This window comes from Falco naumanni, chromosome 6 (assembly GCF_017639655.2).
Source record: "Falco naumanni isolate bFalNau1 chromosome 6, bFalNau1.pat, whole genome shotgun sequence".
In the NCBI taxonomy this organism is placed as follows: domain Eukaryota; kingdom Metazoa; phylum Chordata; class Aves; order Falconiformes; family Falconidae; genus Falco; species Falco naumanni.
In genome coordinates this window covers 79,305,448-79,329,510 of record NC_054059.1, presented here as the reverse complement: position 1 = coordinate 79,329,510, position 24,063 = coordinate 79,305,448, and the positions used below count along the sequence as shown (strand labels likewise).

The window sequence follows — 24,063 nt, the reverse complement described above, 5'->3', positions numbered from 1 at the left end:
GATATTTGATCTTAAACACGGGCCAAAGCAAAAATCTTTGCTTTGATGGATATTATTAAATTGTTTTTTGTGTACTCCCCTCTCTTTTCTAGATGCCTCAAAGTCATTTGATAGATTTAGAGTTTGAAAGGCAGAAGGATGAGAACTAAGGGTTCTCAGAGGAGTGAGAGATGACAGATGTGGGCAGCATTATTCTTCTTTTCCTCCAGCATGATGGACTTTGCTGCCTGTGCTTATGCAAACCTGGCCTTGCATGTGATTGAAAACCCAAACTCCTTGTCCATTCAGCAGTAAAAATCACTAATGGTGAATGGATGGATGCAGAATAAACCCCTCCCATATTTCAGGCTAGCAGCTTGTCAGTGAAGGATGCTGGGACCATTAATATCTTAAAAAGACGTGTAAATGTCATGGGGATGTTTGGCTTGCTCCAGAGCTGAGTGCAGGATCTCTCAGGTTAAACAAAACCAGCTGCTCCTGCTGAGCTAAATATCTTTTGCTGGTGCTAATGTAGGCATAGATCTCTCTGCATGCAGCCCAGAGGGATACTAGCAATACTCCCTTACTGCTAAATTACCTGGGACCTTTTCTGTTTCCTTAATAATTTCAGCATAGCTGCTGCAGCCCCAGCTCCCATCCCAGGGGTTCCGTGTGTCACTGCCCACTGCCATGCCAGCCCTGCGCAGGACACCTTCTCCTCCCTGCTTCCAGTGGCACCATCCTCCACTGACTTCTCTCTCATGGGAAAAACAAAGGGTTTAAAATATTTTTGAGATGCCATGGCTCCTGCCTTCCCAGCGCCCTGCTCAGTGGAGGTTAGGGCTGGTGAGAGGTTTAGAAGTCATTTCAGATCACTGGCAAGGAGGAGAGGAGCCCTTGTACCCTACTGCGAGATCATTTTAATTCAAGTACATTCGCAGGACCTTTGCCAGCAAATTCATCTCTATTTTTATTTTTCTTTAGCTGCTACATCTTATCAACTGGAGTGATGGATAATTATCAAGCTACATTATAGAAATGTTAGGATAAAGCATGCAATCCTGGTTAAACTCTATTTTGTCTTAAAAGCTTAAAAATGTTCAACAGAGGGCAACCAGGAATGCCTATAAAAAATATATTGTGTGATAAACATCTTAATAAGATCAATGCAGTTGTTTGTCCTCGTGGTAAGGACATTCCTACTCTACCAAACGTAGGTTAAATAAAGTATTACACTAAAATCCACAAAGGTTAGGATGAAGTCAGTTGCTTTAATTCACCTAAGGTTTTCAAGGTAAAAAAAAATAAAATAAAAACAAAATTAAATCCCTTTTCCTTTAAGGTTTAACATATTGAATTGTTCCTGCCTGCCTTCAACCTCACTGTAAAACTCTGGAGGGATCTTTCTCTCCCCAAACCACAGCGATTTCTCTGTCCCTCATATAGTTATCCATGGAGACCTTATATCAGTCACTCCCTACTGCACAGCTACCAATTAGCAAGAATTCCTGAAGCATGCCTTTCAAATGGTCCCACGTAACGCTGATTTATGTCAGCATAGCAGTTCTCCTGCCCTCAGGGCTGTGTAGGTGCTCTTGCACACCCACCAGACTGTTTGCTGTGCTTGTCCCGGTGCAGCCATTCCGTATGGCTCAGCAATGTAAAACCGCACGGGGATGGGGGGAGGGTTGGCTGGGATCAGGGACACAGCGATGGCCCCGTGGTCTGTTCACTCAGCAAAAATAAAAGGTATGAAGGTGGCCATAAGAAGCTATCCAGGAAATAATCCTGTAGCTCTCTGTTGCAATAAAGACCAATTCAGTTATTTCCAGCTATCTGGCAATGATGAGGTTCAGCTCACCAGTCAGTCAAGCAAATTTGTTTTATAGTCACTGGGAAGAGCGAGGCACATCCATAGGACAACCTTCCCCATCCTAAGGTACAGGTCAAACCCAGACATGACCTCTGCAGTTGCCTGTCTCCCTGTTCACAGCAGAGCCACAATATTACTGAAGACTTGTTCCTAGCTTTTATCAGGCTAAAAAAGTTAGGATATAATTAACCCACCTTCAGTGACAGGTGCAAACACAAAACTAGCCGAGCTGTCTTGTCCTTCCTGGCTCACATTAGTCCCTTCACAGGCATGTCCTGCAGGTTAACAAACATACAGACCTTGAGCTGCCTCCCAGTAAAATCAAGGATCACTAGTGTGATTTTTAAGTAAGGGAGATCTATACCCAGAACACCTGAAAGGCAGCCAGAACCACCTGGCACCTCATTCTGATGAGTCCAGGCCTGTGATCCTTGCCCTTATTGCTTTGGGTTTCTAGTTTTTGATCTGGTAATTCGAAAAGAGACAAGAACAGAAGAAAAGTATTTCAAGAGACTTACATACTCTAGGATTAATAACAGAGAATGAGAGAAATGTTCCTAACACAGATTTATTCCTTCCAAATAAATCAAATTTTGGAGGAATTCATAAGGGTGCAATAGCAAAATGTGATTGTTATTAGAGAGCTCTTTGAGGAGGAGCTTCTGGTGCTGGACATGCTGTATTTCTGAGTAGTCCTTCCTACTTTGTGTCTTCAGTATCACTCTGTCAGCTTTTCACAGAACCACAGAATGGTTTGGGGGACCTTTAAAGGTCATCTAGTCTACCCCCCTGCCATGGGCAGGGACATCTTCAACCAGATCAGGTTGCTTATAGCCCCATCCAAGCTGACCTTGAATGTTTCCAGGGATGGGGCATCTACCACCTCTCCTGGGCAACCTGTGCCAGTGTTTCACCACCCTCAGCTGGGCATCTCTGTCAAGAGAGAGCAAGGACAGAAGGAAAGTAGAAAAGGCCATACGTTTGCCTTCTGCTTCCCCTGCACATCCCTCAGGAATGAAAATACAAGATAAACCCTCTCCATCCCAGACCAGCTTACTCCACACCAAACCTTCCCTCCTAGATTATCTTTCACCTTTACATCTTTTCAAGCCTCCTTTATTCTTTGTCCTATCTTCAAGCTCCTCATGGCTCAACTGACCCCTTCATTCTCAAGGTCATATTCCTAATTGTTCTATCTCAGATCCCATCCCAGTTCTTCTGAGAAAAGAGGGATAGATTTGCTGCCCAGTTTACTCCCAGCACAGCTTTGTCCTCAGTTGTCCTAAGCAGGACCTGTGTGCCCAAGGACACAGTGGTGTCCCTGAAGCTGCTGAGCAATACCCATGTTGGCTGTGGTTACACACCTGCCCTAGGTGGGGAAGGGTGTTGCGGGAAGATGGTATCGTTGGGGTTAAAGACAGCACAAAGGGGACTGCAAGCACTGGGGAGGTCACTTTGCAGCATGGCTAGCCTATCTGCCACCTTCTTCTCTCCTCTCCATCAGGAGCAGGATCACAGGCACAACAATGAAATGGCTTTAGCACAGATGGTTCAGACAGGTGAATTGGTGGCTGCAGCTCAGCCCCACGAGATGGATCCAGGGGTGAAGGGTGCAGATTGCTTTGGATGCTCAGCAGCCTGGGGACTGCTGGGATGGTTTTACTCAGGAGGACAGGGAGGTCGGTAGCTCAGCATAACTTGCTGTTTAGTGGCACAGGTTCACCTTCCACAGGAGACTTGTGTCAGCAGGGTTTCTCAAGTCATAGGCAAGCCTGGGTGTGTAAATCTACCAGATCAGGTCTTAAAATATCGCTGTCCTTTTGTTTCCAGAAGGCACAGAACCACAGCTCCCTCCCCACCATATACTGTCTTCTGAGTTGGTGCTCTGCCCTAACCAGGACCAAAAGCCCTCGAGGCGGTCACCTTGGGTTCAGCCCTCTGCTTTCCGCAGCCTGCCTCTGCCCTGGTATCATAGGGCAAAACATCAGGCTGCATCTGGCCCCTAAATCCCACAGGATGAAGGATGATGGTAAAAATAATCACCGCGGATGAGAACAGTTTCCCCTGCCCATCCATAATGAGTTCCTGTCCGAGTGATGGCTGTGGACAAAGCAAGCAGGTGGGAAGTGTGCTTGGGGGGTGGGTGGGTGGGTTGTGTGGCAAGGAAGTGGTCAATGATACAATAGAAGTGGAGTTTGTTGTGACTGTAAAAAAAAAAAATCAATTGGAGCAATGGAGTGGGGTGCCCTAAAGAGACTGGAAATGTGAAAAGGAGGGATGTGGGAGGGAGAAAATACAGGGAAAGGGGTAATGAAACAGCAGTTCTTATTGCACCCTGACAACCCAGAAAGAGGGCAGGAGAAGGCAGGTAGGAGCAAAGTTGCTTTGACATCCTCCTGCAAACAGCAGAGCTGTGTCTCCCGTGCCCTGTGCTGCCGTGCCAGTGGCAGCAGATGAACACAGCCCTGCTCGGGAGCCACTGCACTGCAGTCCCTGCTTCAGCGCTTGCTGCTTTCCCATCCCCCTCCAGCATCCCTCCTTCCCGCCTCTCCGCAGGACCCCAGGCCCCACCATAACATCAAGCAAAGTAGCATTAACTCAGGGCTGGGCTTAGCCACCCTAAACTGACCTCCCCCACCCCCCCCGCAACAGACCAACAGAAGGACAAGAAATTTCAAGCATTTCCACCCCAAAAGTCATACTTTGGGCTGGTAACATGGGTTATTTCTTCCTGCTGGCATCTCTTTGCTCCTGGGCATTTGGCTTGCCAGCCCTGCACGGCAATGCTGTGTTTCCCTAGACCTGTGTGTAGGGATCTGTACAGCTCAAGAGGATTAAAACCCCATCCCCAGCACTGGGGGTCTCCCCAGTGCCCTGATTACTGGAGGTTTTTGAATGGGGCTATATTTCCCCACCTGCAGTGTTTGCAGGCCAGCTCCAGATCCTGGCAGTTTGATCCTGCTAACCAAGAGCTTCACACTGAGGCATGGGGATTTCCTCAAAAACTGGTTTTCTATCCCAGGACCTCTATGTTTCACATCACCAAGGAGAACAGAGTTTATATTTTTCATCTATTCAAATCCTGCTTTATACAAGACTTTTGTAAGGAGGTGCCACAGGGCTTTAGGAGGGGAAATCCACACTCCTGCATTGCATGGTACAGTTGTGGCCCCTCACCTGTGCAAACTGGGACAACATCTAGAGCTCTGTCAGGTGCTAAGCCATGAAGAATACCCAGTTTCAACTAAAAAAAGTTGTGCTTGTCTCCATGGTCTTGTGCACAGCTACTATACATCCTGAAGGATTTTGTTTGTGCCAAGGGGAAATGTAGGAATGAATCACTAAGGAGACAGCAGTGCCTCAAGGGAGATGCACCGAACCCCAATGTATGGATATATGCATTTAAACACTCACACTCACGTAGGCAGGCATGTGTATGGAGAACAAATGTACCATCTCTTGTATTTGGCAAACTCTAGAAAACTCTAGCACAAATACTTTATATTAATGAATACTCCATATTAATTCTGAATCCATCCATAGCTCAAGATCAGTGTTAAAACTGTTCAAAGAAAAGGAAGAAAATGAAAAACAGCATAAAAAGACAAGAAATGGTTTTTCACTGCAGGCCAGTGTTCCATCTAGCCCAATTTCCAGTCTCTCTGCATTTCTAAAGCATCACACATCAAGACACTGTCTTCCATAACATAGCTGGAAGACACCTTTGGGAGTCTCATTGTGGATTTTCCAGCTCTTCAACAACAACAAAAAAAAAAAACAAAAAAAAAACAAAAAAAAAAAATTAAAAAAAAAAGTGAAACCAGCTGCTGTGAAGGGGGAGAAAGAATGCAACTGTTCATTTTTTAACAAAGAAATCCTTCTCCCAAATGCCGGGATTTGAATGAAATTGGCAAAAAGAAGGAAGCAAGATTAATGAATTAAAGCTCTCTAGTGTCCTAGTGAAATCCAAGAGAGTTTATTATCTCAAGAGGGTCATGGCTTTCTCCAGATGGAAGTAAACAAGACAATATTGCACCAGAATGTTTTCTGCCTCTTGTGAATGTCTAATCTTAAAGCTTTCTTGAAGTCCATGGAGCTATAGGCTAAACAAGGACCTAATTCCTTAAGTAAAATAAAAAGCAGAAAATGCTAAAAATCAAGAAAACCTCCTTTCTTTTCTTCTTTCCATATCAACAGAATTAAAAAGCCATAAAACTGTTTGAAAACCCTCCCCATGCACTTCAAATGCGCAAGCTGAAGGGTTTGGGGGGGGGACAAGGATGGGACCCAAGGATTTTCCCTAAGAGGAGATCCTAAAAAGGGAGCACACATTTTCACTGACAGGTTTGTAGTCCCTCTTGCTTTGTGTGGATCCCACTGTGTACCTCTTCTAATTGTTTCACCTACACTGCTTGAAGTCCAATTCACACACACACACAAAAGGAAGAAAACCTGCCAAGAAGAAGAAGGATTTGCCTGGTTTTATTACTCCATCTAAAGGAAATGTTAAAAATGTTAAAAAAAAATGTTAAAAAATAAACAGCAGAGAATAAAAAGCAAGGAGTAAAGCAGATCCACAGGAATCATTTAAGCTCTAACAATCTAAAGTTTCAATAATGACACAGAAAAGGGTGCTTTTTTCTTTTTAAATTATGTTTTATTTTGGCAAACACCTCTTTAATTTTCTCTTGTCTCCGCTCTTCCTGGTCTCTCTAGGGACCAGCAGCCAAACTACTGAAATGCTGCAATAATGTTTTATCAAAGGCAAGAAGGAAAGAAATAATGGAGAATCAGACAGAGCCACGCATGACGTGGCAAGATTTTGGGGGCTGGCATGGTTTGAAGGCTAAGTTCCAGCTAAGCAGTTTGCAGGCTTAACTAAGCCCAGCCTTCAAACGCAAGGCACTGTTGTGCTCTTACCCAAGTCCTGTCAGGAGCTCCCACTCTCGTGGTGCTCAATAAGACATAACAAGGCACTGAGTAAAACAGATACACTTAAGAACACTTAACACTTCCAGCTGAAAATTCCTCCTTTTTAAGAGATAATCAGATTTCCCACCTTTTTTTTTTTAATCTCAAATTTGGCATCGTGAAGCAATTTCTCTGCTCCGAAGCATCCCCCCCTTTCCTCCAGCATACGTTGGTTTTTAATGAGTTTGGCCATTTGTGAGCTGGAGAGAGCCAAAAAAATGTCTGATTTCAGATGTTTTTCCTTTTTTATTGTAACAATGGACCAGAATCTGGAAAGGGGGAGTGGGAATGAGGCATTTAAGTTGGCCTATATTTATGCATTAAAATATAACTGAAACTGGGGTTCTGGATCTGTATATGAGAAAGCTAACTCCCACTGAAGGTAATTTTGAATTCAGTAGGTTCAAAGGGATTTTTCACCCCCTTATATGAACCATCGGCAGGTAGTTTTTGCATTTGTAAAACCTGTCTCGAGATCACCTTGTAACATGTGCCCTTCATGACAAAATCTTATGTTCTCAGTAGCCCACAGAGATGAAGATGCTGTCACGTGGGATTCTCTAACAGATTTTTGGTAATTCTTATGCCAGTCAAAAAAGTAAAACTCTTGGCAGCATCTCTACTTTGGGCTTCTCATTATCTCCCACTGCTGGAGAGCTCTTCCACTGGAAGTTTGCTATCATTACAAAGGCCGGCTTTTCTTTATTATTTTAGCCATCCGCTGTGGGAGAGCGTGTCTCATGCTGCCTCAGCTGGCACAGAGCATATTTGCAATGATAAACAAGTGTTAAACAATAGCGTGCGACAGCCTGAAAATTTTGCATCAGCCCAAACCCTCCATCTAGAGATGAACATGTGAGAGATCCCACGCTGGGATCAATTCATCTTGATGCAGCCTTTGTGCTGCAGAGACCTGGGAGAACCCACACAAGGTATGGCAGACACTGAGGTCTCTGTTCAGACCATAATCACTGGTCACCAGTGAGGTTCTGGCATGGCTCAGGATCCCACTGCGCAAGGTGCTGTGCAAACACACAACTGGAGAAGCTGCCCACGTTCCAGAGATCTTCCCATCTGATGCTGGAGTTTCTTTAGTCACTTTATTTCACAGTATGAACTGGGGATGCTGCCAAAGGAGAGGTCCCTTCACTCTCCTTCCTCAGCCCGCACCTCCTCCCTGCCAAGCTCAGGAGCAGCAGTTCATGCGGCATGTGGTGAAATGGATTGGAGCTATAATCCAGGTTTATGCAAACTCAATGGGAAGCAAAAAAGAAAAAAAAAAAAAAAAAGAAAAAAGAAAGATGTAATCCCTTCCTTGCCGCCAGCTGGCAGAAGGTTTCTCTAATTCCTGTGCTCAAACCCCATAGTAAGGTGGTGGTGTGAGCTATGCAACACCTGAACGGCTTCATCCTCAAGGTGGCTGTATTTCACGGCTGAGTATTTGTCCTTTCGTGTGAGTACACAGCAGCTATTAACTTCAAGCAGAGTTTCTGATTTGGATGTGCCTTTTCAGCCAGAACAAGGCTCAAAACATGAAAAGTCAGAGTTTAAACTCTGAGGTCCTGAGCCCAGGCTGCCTAACCAAACCCGACAGGGTGGAACTGCCAGGGCTACCAGGCTGCCTGCTCCAGGAGGAGAGAAAAAGGGGGGCACCTCTGGAGGGCAATTTGATCTCCAATGGATTGAATCTCATTCTTAGGGTTTTTAGTCCTCCTAGAGCCCACAGTGACACAAACCCTGATTTAAGTACCTTCATTAAATGCATAAAGTTAGGTTATAGATGCTCTTAGATTTATAAGTTAATGTGCTATTATTAAGAATGAGTTCAAGATGCTAGGTAAGGTGGATATTTAGTTGCTGTGTATAAGCACTTCTGAAGAAATGTAGTATATTCGTTGTAAAGAATAATAATAATAACAACCACCACCTTTTCAACTTATCTGAGATATTTCCCTGCAAGACATCAACATTCCGCCCCCCCCCCCCACACACACACAAATAGACATTTGACAGTTACTTTAATGTAATACATGGGTTAAAAAAGAAGGCTTTTCAAAGTCCCCTGGAGTGCAAAGGGATCTTTCAATTTATGTAAGTATAACCTATTTGAAAAGATTTTGGTTCTGACAGACAGGAAGGATTGGACTTTTAGTTTTAAAATAAAAGTGCTGTAGGTGATGGGACCTTGTGGTATCTAGCCACCTTTGGATATCAAACAAAAAAAATATTTAGGGAAAAATTCTGATAAATCAAGCCAAAGAGTATCTGATGGTAAACCACTTCCAGATGATAGAAACGCAGCATTTGTCTCCTGAGTACTCTAAAATCTCAGTCTCCCTGCTGCAATAAACTGTCAATATCTGGCAATCTATTTTGCAGGAGGATGGCATTTAATTCCGGTTCCTTCAGTGGAAGATAATTCCTTATTCAGATTAATGTATTTTAGTTCTTTTGCAACTGCCTAATAATAATTTCCAAAAAAAGTTTTTCAAAACCCTGTCAGAGATTTGGTGTGAGACACAGCTGCGGTGAACTCAAGAAAAAGCCTTGATTTTCCCTGTGAAATTATTACGAGAAGTTTCTTCTCATGTCAGTGCAAAAGCGGGTTATACCCTAGGTCATTTGGAAATGCTTCACCTGACAGGTCTTTTCTATAAAGACCTCCAGATTTAGCGTACTTCCATGCTTGTGAAAGTTTCATGGAACTTTGGGTTGTTATTTTGTTTTGTTGGGGTTTTTTTTGGTGGTTTGAAATAAATGCATGGTGGGATTCAGCTCAACCAATTTTAACCATTTGAAAGGTAAATGCATAATATAAACATTCTTTCTCTGATCCATGATGCCTCTGAAGGGTGAGTTCATCCCCTCCTAATGCAGTTGCTTAGAAAAAGTGAAATACATTGCTTCTGGAGGTTCACCCTTCTCTCCTTTGATTGCATATTGGGGCCAGTTCAGATTAGATGTTAAACACTAAAAGGGCTCAAATTAGAAAAAATAAATCCATCTAAATCCATCTGTGGGATGAATATTCCCATCGTGACTCTGTATGAACATCCACAAACTGCTACGTCACGGACCCTTGGTGGCAGGGCAGGGTCACAGCCTGACTGCAGACCAGGTCAGGTACCATTCACAGCAGTACATGCCCTGACGTTGTGGATGTTTGTCAAGAAGGGGAGAAGAAATGGCCCGACTTCACAGTCCATTACAAACATCACCAGCCTGTGCCTAGAGGCTTGGTCTGCAATCACACTCAAGTTGGACAAAAAAAAAAAAAAAAAAAAAGTAGAAATGATCCAGCTGAATATTTTGTAACTATCCAGCTCAACTGAGTTGTTAGGACTATCGGATATGAAAATTTTTCCCTGGCACAACCAGAATATAATACATGAATGACAAAATTCAACAGGGACAATGTGGAGCCAATTTTTGACATTAGGGTTATGAGGATACTTGAATTTGAAGTGCTAGGGAACAATCAGGTGATGCACAACATGGCAAAACAACTTCAAGGCTGGCCCATCCAAGACCCACACAGTCAGCACAAGACTCTAGAAGACAACCAGTTTTGTTCTAGAAAGGCAATGAAAGGACTAAGAAAAACCAGCAATCTATCAAGGCTTCACTGATTATTTAACTGATCACCTACAGCCTCCAAAGCACTGTTCAAACTCAACGTACAGAGCTGTCTTTGTCCTGCAGAACTTGACCTGCAAGAAGGTGAAGGATGAAGGACAACATTGAGTAGTGAGATGTCCATACTTGCAAAGCAGTGTCAGAATCAGAAGTAAAACTAAGTGCCATTTCTGTGGGGGTTGCAAAATCTCAACTTTAATAACAACGTTCTCTTTGACCTTGGTCATATCATTTAAGCAGCACTACATCTTCAATTCAACATCGGCAAAACTCAGCTAACAGAAATCTGTTCCAAGGGAGGTACCTAGGTCTCCCTTTGGAAACCAGAATGCAACCAAAACTCCAGAAAACAGTTTTATTTTCTGTTTGGGTTTCTAGCTGCTCCAGTTTTGCCTGTGTAAATTCTCTGACTCAGCTGCTGCCTTGTTTAATATTATCTGTGAATTTAATTCCTGTGCAATTCAATTCTACTTCCCAATAATTAATGGAGATGTTAGATGAGACCAGACCTAACACAAATTCTCCATATACCTTCCATAAACTTGTTACATTATCATTTGCCACGAATCATCATTTAAAATCTTTCAGCCGATTTCCAACCCGCATGACTGATTTCCCATCCAAGCCAATCTGAATTAATTTTTCTAGTAGGATTTCCTCATAATCCTGCACAGGCCAGGGAATGGGCTAGACTGACCTTATAAACCTTTTACATCTTTGACCTCTTGATGTTACATGTAAGAGGCACGAGGTTGCTCATAAAGCTCCAGCAGCTCCCTGACTGAATTCTCCAGCAGCACCGCAGCACCTCTTTGTGATGGGAAAATCAATGTAAGGGAGAGAAGGATCCGAGTCGCAGCAGAATATGAATTCTGGAATACGTGGTCCTGCACCAAAACCACCATCCCACCCCCCAAACTGCTCATTCACAAAACAGCATCTGAAATGTTGCTCTTTCTGTCTGCTGTATCCTCATTGAAGATGCTATAGGAAAGACCCAGTTCAAACGGTTGAAGGGTGCACGTGAGTTCCTTTGAGTTTCATTCTGGGCTATCCTCTGTCCTGGTTCTCTTTTACTTAGCTGCTCTAATGCAAGTGAAAAAATATCCTATTCTGCCTTATTTTTCCTTGTAATTTTTGCTACTTTAAAGAGTAATTGGGTTTTCCACAAGAAAAGTATCAGAATCATTCCTAAAGGAGCTTTGTTCAGATCTGTTAAGTGGTGACAAATGGCCTGTTTTAACCTTCCTTTTGAGTTGATTATTCTGATGAAGAACCACTGAACATATGCAATCACAGTATTTGGCATTTATATAACACAAATTTCCCTTCAAGGATGTCCTCCTCTTTCTCCCACCTCCAAAATCTTGTACTAGGAGCAAGAAGATGGTAAAAGTTGTAAGGATACAAGCTTTATTCTTTTAGGAGAAAAAAATACCTTTTCTTTAAATTCTTCTCAAAAACAAAACAATACTTTACGAGAGCAAGGGAGCTCTTACGCTTATCGAGCTTGTGAAATTTAATTTAGGGTGTATATTTAAAGCATAATACTTGTGCTAATCTTGAAGCCTGGGGAAAGAAAAGGTCAGAGAGATGTTTGTAAATATACAGAAACATTCATGTTTCTTTGCTGGTGTCCCAAATTTCTGTGCAATTTACAATAATAAATCTGTTGTGCATCAACTGGGTGACCCGTGGTTTTTATGTGCAGGTGGAAAATTGGTTTTGGACAGGAAAATAATGCTAGTTCACAAAGAAACACCGCTGGTAGAGCATTTACTGCCACACCTTCCAGCCAATCCTGAAGAGAAGTGGGTTTGCCTGCTGGATCCAAAAGTCTACCTAGTGCAATCTCTTTTGGAGGATGTTTTGTACTTATCTGTGAATAAAACCTTAGTAGGATCAGAGTCAAGAACATGAGCAAACTGAGTTATGGGTTTTTAAGGAGAAAAATGCACATGAATATTTCCATGTTGCATCTGCTCAGCACTGGATTTGTTAATGTATTTTGTTAATGAATCAAAATCTACTCTGAGACACCATCCTGGAAAATGGTTAGGGAAAGGGTGATTTATGTTTCAGTCACAGGTCCCATCAAACAAGAGATTGCATTGCATAATGAAGTACTGCTAACAGCATCTTTCTTCTTAATGAACTGCAAATTGTTTTACAAACTAAACCTGCTTGGAAGACTGGAAGTGAGGATCCCTTGCCTATCAAAACGCTGCCTTGGTCTCCACTGAAAAACGGCATTAACAAGAGCCAGAGCACCCTGTTTGGGGGATACATACATTTGTGTCCACAGAGACTGGGTAGTGTCCTCAGCCAGGCAGGATCCTGCCCAGCAGAGCTGGTGGGGTGGCTTCATTTCTTTGTGATTTTCAAACCTGAGTGACTTCTCCTTCTCCAAAATTTGAACATGGCAAAATATTTCCTTTTAAAGTAACTCTTAAAATTCTCCTTTATTTTCCAATATGAAGTATACTGTGAGAGCAAAACATTTTGGAAATAATTTTGAAAGAATACTTTGACAGAACCATTTCAAAAACAAAAAATGGAAGCATTTTCTTAAGGTCCTGTTATAATGAAACTGTGGGAATCTACCCTCCTCTTGTCTTCCTCCAAGACAAAATTAAGGCCAGGATATACGCTGTTTCACATATGCTTTTGATTTCAACTTCTGATAGGAAAAGATTCAGTTGAAATTTTATGGGCTGGCCCTACACAGAGCACAGTTAACGCGTGATTTTGCACAGGTAGCACGTGATTAAGCGCAGAAGCAGCAAAATGCTCCGTGGCCACCTCTGAATCGTAGCACCCTTTATGAAGCTGTTGACACAAGCGCAAAAATGCACCATGTATGTGGTAAGAATAACATCAGACTGACAACACTTGTGTAACACTGGTGGAAACAGCTATGCAAGGTGTAAGAAAAGCAAGACCCTGTCTTACCCAAGGGCAACTTTTCCGTCATGCTTAGGCACTTACTTGGGCACAAGTTTTACGTGCCCGCTGAACCAGTCCTATAGGTGATGTTTACGCTCCCTATACGTTGCAAGAGGATACATGTTAGGTGTTTGGGCATCCCTGTGGTGGTATTCAATGGCACCTCCCAGGTGTCCCACGGACTGCACTAGGACATTTATTGTGGCAGACTGGCCCACGAGGAGCTTGATCTTTAATCCCAACTTGTGTACCCTAAGTAGATGGGCTGCATTACACTTAAAGTCTCTACCACGTGCATTGCCTTCAGAGGCGTGGGACGGGTCAGAAGAACAGCCCTTTGCCTTCTCAGATGCCCTCAGAGCAGACAAGCAGGCTTTAATACTTGTGCAATTGGTATTTTTAAAGAAGAATTATTCTGGGAGACGCCAAAACATTTGCCATCATATGTATTCAGGAAACATTATACACCTGTGGTGCCAAAGGACTTTTTCCATCTTGGTTATAGATCATATCAGACCAAAACCTTTCTGCAATATTAGCCAAGTAGTTACATGCCAGCCTCACAGCCCACGATCCCCCCAGCAGCTCCCTGGCTGTGGTACCAGTTTGCTAGCAAGAGTGGACTGGAGGAGGGCATGTTTGGTGCCAAAACACAAAAAACAGAGAGAAAAGCTGAGCTGGCTGACTCATGACTGTGGGAGGGCTGTCTGATGTGTGTCAGGCCACTGCTGGGCATGTAGAACTGGCATTGTGGAGGAATTACCCACCGATGTGTGAGCAGGGTTAAGGAGAAAAAAAAGCTTCAGAAACAACATTTCTGTGCCATACCAGAGCTGCCCACCAACAAATTATTCTCTTTGCCCTTGAGCTGATTCCACAGTAATTCTTTTCAGCTGGAAATCCTCCCACTGCCACTACTTGCTAGTGTCATCAAAGATCTCCAAGCACTTCACGCAAAGCTCCTGCTCCCGCATGGCCTCACCAGTGTAAAAGTGAGGCTGAATCGCACCCGTGAATCCCAGGCCTAGGGCAACGGCACGTGCCACTGCACGTGATCATCTCTGCAGTGCTCAGGAGCTTTGTCACTGCTCTCTGCCTTTGTCACATGCCTCACAGCCCCGCTGCTGAGAACTTCCTTTACTATCTGTTCTCCACGTGAGCATCTTACACCTTGGTAGGTAGGAAAACAGAGAACAGGACTAATACAGTGAGCGACAGGGGTATAAAAGACTTTATAGCTTGCCTTTTCTGCCTCCCATTGCCTTCCCTTCTCTTTTCCATCACACACAGCTCCTGCTTTCCTACATTGTTGAAGACTTTGTTTCATCTGTGTCTGAAGCTGCTTTTCAGCGCCAGTGCCAGCCATGCACGGCATGTCTCGCTGTTTGCACTAGGAGGGTGCAATGGATGTGGGGTCTGCATAAATTAAAAGATTTCTGTATGAATGCAAGATCGTGATTTTATTAACTCAATTCACTCCTCTTGGAAAACCAGTCAGCAGGTTTTTCCACCGTGACTTCTGTAATAACAACTGTGCAGAGCTCCTCACCAGGGTCTTTTATCTCTTAATGGCTGAAAAGGTTTAATACAGGTTTTGTTCTTAGATTACTGTTTTCAAAATGTCTAGCACAATCTTACCTACATCACTGCTTACCAACAAAGATAGATATGTATGTAATATACATAATCACATACACATAAAGGACATTAAATAAATTAAGAACTTTCTGGACATATTTATTAATCTAATTGTGTCTTAAAGTTCCTCTCACTTCTGCCACAGAACATATATTTAATCAGTTAATGTTGGTTTAAAGATCTCCTCTCTGTAAAAGCATCTTCCTCTGGCTGGGAAGATGACACATCCTTTTTACTAAGGCTTGTCAGTTGTATCCTCTTGCCTTGCTAGCATGGTGGTATCTGAATTTGTTTTAATTCTTGCTACAGATAGCAAGAATACACATCCATTGTAAACCCAGAGAGAGAAGTTCAGACCTTCCAACAGCTCACACAGCCAGTACAGTAAGGGGCTCCAAAGACATTTTGGAAAGGTATAGGGATGGCTGAAATTAGAAGTCATGTCAACATAGAAACACCAAATATTTAGTAAAGGAAATAAAAAAACATCTTCTGTCCAGAAATTAGCTATTATAGGAAGATGGCAAAGTGCTACTGGACTTTCTACCTTTAGCAAGCGGTTGATATCCACAGTTTGAGCAGTCACTACTAACTGAAGGGGCTTGCAGTTGTGTCTTCCTTTTCTCTCTGCCCAAACAACCTTCCATTACTTCTTTATTATTATTCACATCACAGCAAGGTCTCCAGAAGACCTAGCACTGCATAAAAGGCCATGTCCTCCAGCAAGTGCTGACTACCTAAAAAGCAGAATAGGTGCAAGGAAGAGGCATGAAGCAGCTGACCAAGGCCATCTGAGAGGTCAGTCGAGAGTATTTTCTTTGCAGTCTTCTACATGGCCACTGCTCTCCACTGCTAGATGTGAAGGAATGAGCCCCACACTCAAGGAACCTGCTGTCTAGAGCCATGGTAGGGTGAAAGTGGAATTTACCCCAATGGCTGATAAGGAGAGTTAAGTTCATACCTGAAGCAATGCAAAAAAAGCACCCTAAACCCCATCCTGGCTTTGACTGGTTTCTGCTGTCTTTCTGCTTTGATAGGTTTCCGCAGTCTTCGTGCTCTTTGTTTATGTTGGGATACCTTGTCCTGGTACAGGTTAACCTGGTTTCTTGTCCCTGGTGCAGTCAGGGCTCATAGCCTGGCCTTCCTCCTAGGAGTGTCTTAATGCTTGGTCTAGCACAGCTAAGAAAAAGATCTTTCCTAATGTACTAAGCAGAGGAAGGAGCAGAGAATTTTTCCTAAAAATGCAAGGAAACACTTCATTTCTTGCCCACGTGGAGCAGACAGGCTGTCTAATCGTGTCTGCAGGAGATGACAGCTTCAGGGACATCTCCCAGCAAGGGCACAGCTAACCGGTCACAGGCACCAGCTCCACCAGCCCCTCCAGGAGCCCTTCCTAGTCCTGTCAGACAGCACAGAAACACAGCTGGAACAGCAAGAGGGTCTTTTTATTATTTTTTCCCCCAAAAAATAAGTTTTCTAACCTGTGAGTCAGAACAGGCTACTTGCTTTCAAACATTTTATGCTTGCTTTTGTGCTATGGAGCAGCTACTCTGAGCTCAGCCTGCCCAATCCTGTCTTGATCCGGAAGGCTGAGATGAAAACTATCTGCAGTCTCCAGCCTTCTTCTTCTGATCTTCTCCCTGCTCATTTTTTATTATTTTGCTTTATGTTAGCAAAAACTTAGCAGCTTTTGCCAACCACAGAGCACTTCACGGGACCTGAGCCACAGGCTTGGATTGGGACGGGTGGTATCCCAAATGGGTGCAAAGCCACATTGCCTCCAAGGAAGCGTCTGGTCCTTGGAGTCAGAGAACTCTTGTACTTGGACCAACTTTACTGAAGGTATAATTAGTTTGTGGATATTATTGATAAGCAGATGCCTACTCTGATGTAGGTGGGCTGTGGTTTTCTATCCTCTCTGCCCTATGGAGTTGACCCATGCCTCAGGGGCATATAAAGAGGGATTAGTCTTAGAGCAGTGGGAAAGACTTCATAAATGCAAATGGAGCAGGACTCTAAAAGTACATCTGTTAGTGTGAGAAAAATTGAGAATCTGGCCACTAGCAAATCTGCAGTTACAGGTTTCAAGGTGCTAAGTGAATACAAGCAACTTTTCTACTTAAGCAAGAAAGGATTCAATATCTAGCTGATGTGTTTATCACAAATGTGGTAATAGAGATGTCTCTTTTATTGGCTGCTATTTAGCCTAGTGTTCATAAATGACTGATATTTAATTAATCGAAAGCAGTATTACAAAATGCAGTCTGCTTTCAAGAGCTCCTTTTAAGCACTGTTGTATTCATTCTGTTCTCAGAGAGATCTGTTCTAAGTTATTATCTTTTCTCAGACAAACTAGTAAATAAACAGGAAAACAAACAGTAAAGGTGAAATACCTGAAAAAAATGTTTTCATGCCTTTTTTTTCCCTCCAGGTGAGGACTGTGTCCAAAAATAATTTTCCTTCTTCGTAGTGATTTTTTTTTCCTGATAAGGACAGCAAATTTGCTGGGGTTATTGGTAAATCAGGGTCAAAACCCAATCTCCTTCCTCATATCTGATCGTACACAAGAAATAAACCCCGTGTAATCAATAATACTGTCTATACCAATTAAAAAAATTTGCCTTAGACCATACTCTGGCTCTGGGGGCAGGGGTACAATATATCCAAGCAGACACACTGCTATCCCCAGGACGGAGCAGACAGACCAACCAGGAATGAACCCGTGCCCATGCTATCTGCGGAGTCATGCACAGGCACTGTCCTGGAAGTTTGGACAAAAATGATGCTGGGATTTGTCAAAACTTGCAGTTTAACAGTATGATGACTAAAGGACAGTGCTCAGTGTAGACTTGCCCAGTCTTTACGGTTAGGGTGCAGTCCAGACCCCAAGCACAGGAATATTGCTTTTTTGTCCTGGGCTAGGGAAAGCATAAGCAATCTTGCTCTAGGACGTATCTCAAAAGACTTCATCAAGACTTCACACATCCAGCATTGTTTTCTTGCTCCACCACGGTCTATCTGCATGACCTTGGGCAAGTCACTCTTCTGGCTGGGCTGCAGACTGCAGCGTAGCATAGCAATAACCGTGAACAGGCTAGACAGTGTCCCCAAAGCATTGGGAGCAAGGCATTTTCCTACAGCCTGGTTCACCTGGCCTTTCAGAAGAGTAAACTAGCCTACAATGACCTCTGTGTTGCCAGAGTGAATTTTAAACCAGTCCAGGCATTTGAAACCCCACTGCAGTCTGCACTCTGAATGTAAGTGCCATCTCTCTGCTTCTTCTCCGGTGAGCGGAGAAACCAAGACTTTCTTACTTAGAGGGGCAGTGAAGATAGGTGTATCCAAGGCCGTAAGCTTTCCCAAAACAACAGCAAGTTATGATTAAACAGTCATTACCCTTCACAGCCAGATTTTCTAAGCAAAAGCCAAGCAGTTTCAGTACATTTTGCAGCCCAATAACAGCTGTCTCAAAATTGGTGCATTTGCTGAAGCCTGCTCGCATGGTTCCCATGAAGTTCCCATGAAAGACCTGGCAAAAGCTCACCCACACCCAGGCTTCAGCCAGCCTCACCCGAGAGGAGTGAACTGATTTGATCTCTAGCGGGAGATGAGAAGAGGGACAAAGTGAGAGCTGCTCACCAGGATTGAAGGAAAGAAAAAACTACAAGATGTTTTTGTCAATGATGGAGCAGGAGATAGGTTGGGACAGCTCAACATTGTCACTGTGGTTCCCAAACCAGTACAAGTTGACACTTGACTCGTGTCAGCTGTGAACTAAACACATCTGGGACACCTTCACAGTTTGGAAACTCATGGCTTATCAACCCACCGTATTGTTCATAGAAGAACTTTATTCAATCTGAGGCCATTATTAAAAGACCAAGACAGAGAAAAATCTACCAGTATTGGTCAAGCAATGGATCCTTTGAGAAAGTGAGGCAACCTAAAAGATACTGAAGGGTCTTTATGGTTTAACTGAGGAAGCTCCCAAGGTCAAGGACTGGTGAGTGTGATGAACATTGGCCCACATGGAATAAGGGCAGGCAGATTTGTCCCTCTTGTTTGCATTCCCATGAGGTCTAGCTCCTCTCTGCCATGACTCAAGTAAAAAGAAATTTAAAAACCTCAAGCCTACAGCCACAGGAATTGTGTTCCTTTGCTGAACATCCAGAGACTGATCTACCCTGGTGGGTGCAGTGTCTGGGATATTTTTGGTTGAACACATCTAGACACCCCAAAACATCCAACACAGGCCTGGGTTTCTACAGCCTTTGCTCAGACGTGCAGAGAGGGAGGTCAGAAAATAGCCTGGGAGCCTGCATTAAACCAAGATTTTGGCCATAGCTTGAGGGAGAGCAAGAAATGTTTGCTCACAGCTTCCTAACCCTTGGTAGATGGGACAACAGAGATGGCAGAGATGACCTAATGAATTAATCTAAACCAAGTAATAATTTACTCCCAGCAGCTGAAGCCAAAGAGACCAGAGGAGGTGAGTTTCTAAGAACACACCATAGCTGAAGGCTGGCCAGGTTGAGGGCTGACCGTGGTCATACAAAAGTCTTTACCGTACCAGAAAAAGAAAAATTGTGGCAAAGCATGTTTCTCTTTCTCAGTGACACCAGGGCCTCTCCCTATCCACAGAAATGGGTTGTAAATGTTAGTTTTTCTCTAAAGTGTAGTCACAGATTTTGGCGGCTTTGCCTCCCTTCACTGAGAAGTGGGTAGAAAGCTGCCTGCTCTGTCCAACTTTAAACCTAGATACTTCAGAGCGTTTATTCCTTCATCCAGAAGATGATACACAACATCTACTTGGGGGATTGGAGGTGCCAGGCTGGTATTCAGCAGTGCTGAGAATCAGACATCAGTGCTTTGGGAAAACCTTTCTCTGTGTGAATTATCTACCCATCACTTTATTCCAATAAATCACTAATCAGACCATATTATTTTTTTCCTTTGCTTTTGTCTTTAAAAGAGGAGGAGCTATAGGCACTTTCCTAGTAAAAAAAAAAAAAAAACAACAACAACAACAAAACAAAAAACAACCAAACAAAAAACCAACACATTGCAAGTGACCCCATCCTAGTTTCGCCAAGATCAGTTAGGGTTTCTCTACACAAGAAAATCAATCTGGATTGAAAGAGTAGAATGACTCTTTCTGTATAAAGATGGTTTATAATGATGTGAGTCTAGTTTATCAGTGTTTTCCACTGCACTAGCTGAATCTTGACTTTAGAAATAAGCAAAAAGCGAAGAAAGCAGTTTAATTCTGCAACAGCAGGATGGTCTTCACAGTGAACTAGAAGATAGAAATTGTTCAGGGATATTTAATCCAGACTAACCCATGTTTCTGAGCATGCCTTGCACTCGGGACTCAGGTGCAGCAAGGACACCTTTTCCTTTCCAGACACTCAAACAGCCACAACTCTGCACAAAGCAATTACTGTTAACACCTAGAGCAACAGAACCAAACCCCAGCTGTCCCACCTGGCCCTTTTACTGAAGCAAAAAGACCAATAAAAATCAATCTGTGTTTTCTCTTCAGTTTCTGGGGCAGAGACTGGCTTTACTTCTTTTTCCTGGCAAATGAACAGCAAGAAACAAATGGTAACTTCAGGATCTGGCTGGTACTTGTGAGAGCACTACCTCCCTCATCCTTGAGGATCTCTGTGAAAAAAGGGGGAGGGGGAACCCCAAAGACCCTCTCTGGTTTACAAGCAGGACCATACCCTCTTCCCTATGACCAGAGCCGTGAGTAACTAGTACGCTGGGGAGTTTGTTACAATCTGTTAAATAAATCCTGCCTCTGATGCAATGCCCGGGGGAGCAAGCAGATATAGTAATTCGCAGAAACTTCTTTCAGCAGCCACCTGCAAACTTTGCACTTTATTTGCCCATAGCAGGTTAGCCCTGGTGAACTGGATTGCTCTAGATGAGAGGGAAAGCAGATGAATGCTTTTGTGCCAGGGAAATACTCCTGGGATCATTTGTGCCAAATTGTTTATTTTTTTAATTGGAAGGACTGAAACTTCTTTCACCTTTTACCTTGTTTCCCCTTTTCTGGAAGCCTCTAGCTGATGGGATCTGTCCCAGAACTCCAGCTCATCCATCAGTGGCAGAGTTAATTATGTTCACACAGAGAAAAAAAATTCCACCTCCCTTCCCCTTCTTGCATGCAGGTAAAGGAAAAAAAGCAGGACACCTGAAATCGCTCCTGGCCCAAACCTCCTGCTGCTCCTATGGCACTCGCAGAGGCAGGGGGATACAGGAGCTCACTGTGCATTTGAGGAAAGCCTTTTCTGGCCACATTGGAGATCAATTGTCCCAGCACGGCAGCGGGGCTGGAAAAGGTGATCGTGAAAGCCCAGCTCCCAGCCCCTCGCCGACTTCCTGTCCCTTTTCCCCAACGTATGAACCCTCCAAGGCATTGCAAGGTCTCCCGGTCCGGAGGCTGTCCTCCACTCCCTGCTTCTCCTGGTCCGTTAGCGTACAGTCCCCCCCCACCCTCCCTTCTCGTACAGAACAATAGCAAGGCACCGGTTTCAGCTGCTTCCCGAGGAAAGCCCAGATCACACACATTTAGATATAGAGAGATAGATAGGATTATATTTCTCTTTGCTGTTTAGGACAAGAAATGAAGTGCTGCCTCTTTAATTGGCAAAAGCATGCAGTAAGAGCATACCTTTAATTTAGTGTTGGGATAGCTCACTTGCACCCTGGCTGTTGTCTTATTGGAGAGTGCAGCCTGCCTCAGATCCTCTAGCACTGAAATAATATCATCCAGCACGCATTTCTTATCCTGATTTCTCAACACACACAGATGGGAAAAAGTATAATTATAGCCTTTGTAGTTCACCTTCATTTCCAGCACGGCTCGGTGGATCTGCAGGATCACATCAGCCTGATGCAAAATATTGCCTCCGGGTTTGGAGAGGAGAATCACCCTGCCATACCTCCCCGGGGTGTGCAAGTCCGAATACAGCTGGCTTTTGGATTGATCGAGGGAGAAAAGGCTGCTGGCTAAGCTCCTCTCGATCTTGGCCAGGCTGTGGCTGGGGGCTACCAGGCTCTCCAGGTCAGTGTCAGGCTGGAAGCGGTTGAGCAGGCTGAAGCCGAAGATGATGGTCAGGACTGCGGGCACAGTGAGGAAAAACACCGGATGCCTGCTCACGAATAAGCCCAGCTTGTAGAAAAACGACTGGAGCCCTCTGTGTATCACCTGCCGCAGCATCCTCCACCAGATCCAGCCTGCAGATGCTCCTGGCCGTCTTAGAAAGCACATGTGACATGTGTAGCTCCTTACCCCTTCCTGTCAGTTTCCCTTTCTCTCTCCCTCTCTCTCTACTACTCCTTTAAAAGACTGCAGCAAGTTGCAGCAAGACAGCCAAATATTGATCAATGGGGTGTGTGTGCGTGTGTGTGTGCGTGTGTGTGTGTGTGTGTCGGGGGTGGAAGGGACGGGGCAGAGGAGGGAGGGGGGGAGGGGGGGATCCTTGCCTTGCTTTTTTTTTTTTTTCCTTCCCCCCGCTTCTTTCCACCCTCCCCCCCCAGCCAACTAGCATCCCCCCTCCCGGTGCCCCCCCTTTCGGCGGCGAGGCTCAGGCGTTGCACGGGGAGCGCTGCCGGCTCTGCAGTGCCCGCTCCGCGCAGCCCCGCGGCGGGCACCGGTTCTCGGGGCGGTGCACCGAGCGCCGGCAGCGCCCCCCCCCCCCCCCCCCCCCCCCCCCCGCAAAGCACCGCTGCTCCTTTCCGCCCTACACACACACACACACACACGCGGCCGGAATTTGCCGGGGCGGGAGGATGATGCTGCATTTTAACATCCCCCCGACCCCACCGTGCCTCTCCCTCGCCGCCCCCCCCCCCCCGCTCCCCCGCCGGCTGCCGGAGGAGGGAGAGCTTTGCTCGGAGACTTTGCGAAGCGCTTTCCCACAGCAGCAGCAGCAGCAGCAGCAGCCGCGCTCCGCTCTGGGTGCCCCGGTCCCGCGGCTGCTGCATCCCCCCGCCGCACCCAGCCCTGCCCCGGCCGCGCCGTGGCTGATGGCGGGGCCGGGGACCCGCACCGCTGCCAGCCCAGATGGCCACCTCTCCCCTTTCCTCCATCTGCAGCCCGCGGTCGCCCAGGCGGAGCTGCCCCGTGCTCCTACGAGGGGGACAGTGACTCCGGGAAAGGCTGGGGGTAAGGGGAGGGAAGGGGGACAGAACTGCTCCCCCCTGCCGCCCGGCAGCCCGGCACCTCTCCCCCCCCCCGCCGCCAGCACCTCCCTGAGCAGTGACCCAAGAGAAGGGGGACTCCAGGGGCTCCTGACACCTCCAGCTGAAAAACAGCTTTTCCAAGCAAAGACACCAGCAGACCATTACATAAGAGGAGAAAAAATCTGCAGCTCCCCGGACCAAAGGAGAGCAGCAGAGAAATGCATGCATTTGCAGCAGGAGAGCTGCCCGCCAGCTCTCCGGGCAGCAAGCTCCGCTCCTCCAGGAGCTTCGGCCAGGACTGCTTGGGACAGCACGTCCAGCCCTAGCAGACCTGACAGCCCCTTGTCGGCAAGGCAGGAGAAAAGGCAGGCTTGCTTTGCAGGAGCTTTGGACTTAACTCTTCAGTCTAACTCACAAAACAAACCCCCAAAAATGTAGATCTCTGCTCTGTGTGTCCCCCCTCCACCAAACTCCTACTGTATTTTAGCTAGTTTTGTCAAGCAGAAATTGATTTATTTGGGACAGGACCAAGGACATTGTGCAAAGCCTGAGAGCAAGGTTCTTCCATAATAAACTCTCACAAAACGGGAGGAAGGAGAGTGGAAACTGGGGAGCTCAAGGCTGTCCGTTAGCACACTGTCCGATCCAGGACTAGGCAAAGAGCTGACTATGCTCAGCTTGAACTAATTAGTAGTGTTTTGGAGAAAACCAGCATATTCAGCAATCCCTTTTGTTCCGACATCCCTGCGTGTTTGAAGGGGACATGCAGGGAAGCAGCCCCGTTCTCTGAGGGCTTTGGAGGGCTTGTGTTAGGTCGCAGGGACAGC

At 45.1% G+C, this 24,063-nt stretch overlaps 1 protein-coding gene across 3 annotated transcripts in view; it reads right to left on the bottom strand.

Annotated features, from left to right (window-relative positions):
• The window catches only part of PTCHD4 (patched domain containing 4), a 93,498-nt gene extending 71,001 nt beyond the window's left edge, over positions 1-22,497 (bottom strand). For 2 of the 3 annotated variants that reach the window (XM_040598636.1, XM_040598637.1), the window contains exon 1: positions 21,897-22,497. In XM_040598636.1, the coding sequence (XP_040454570.1) occupies positions 21,897-22,322 (426 nt within the window). In that variant the 5' untranslated portion in view covers positions 22,323-22,497. Of the gene's footprint in view, positions 1-21,722 lie in introns of all 3 variants that reach the window. The other variant, XM_040598635.1, reaches the window with a different exon arrangement.
• Positions 22,498-24,063: the final 1,566 nt, after the last annotated feature.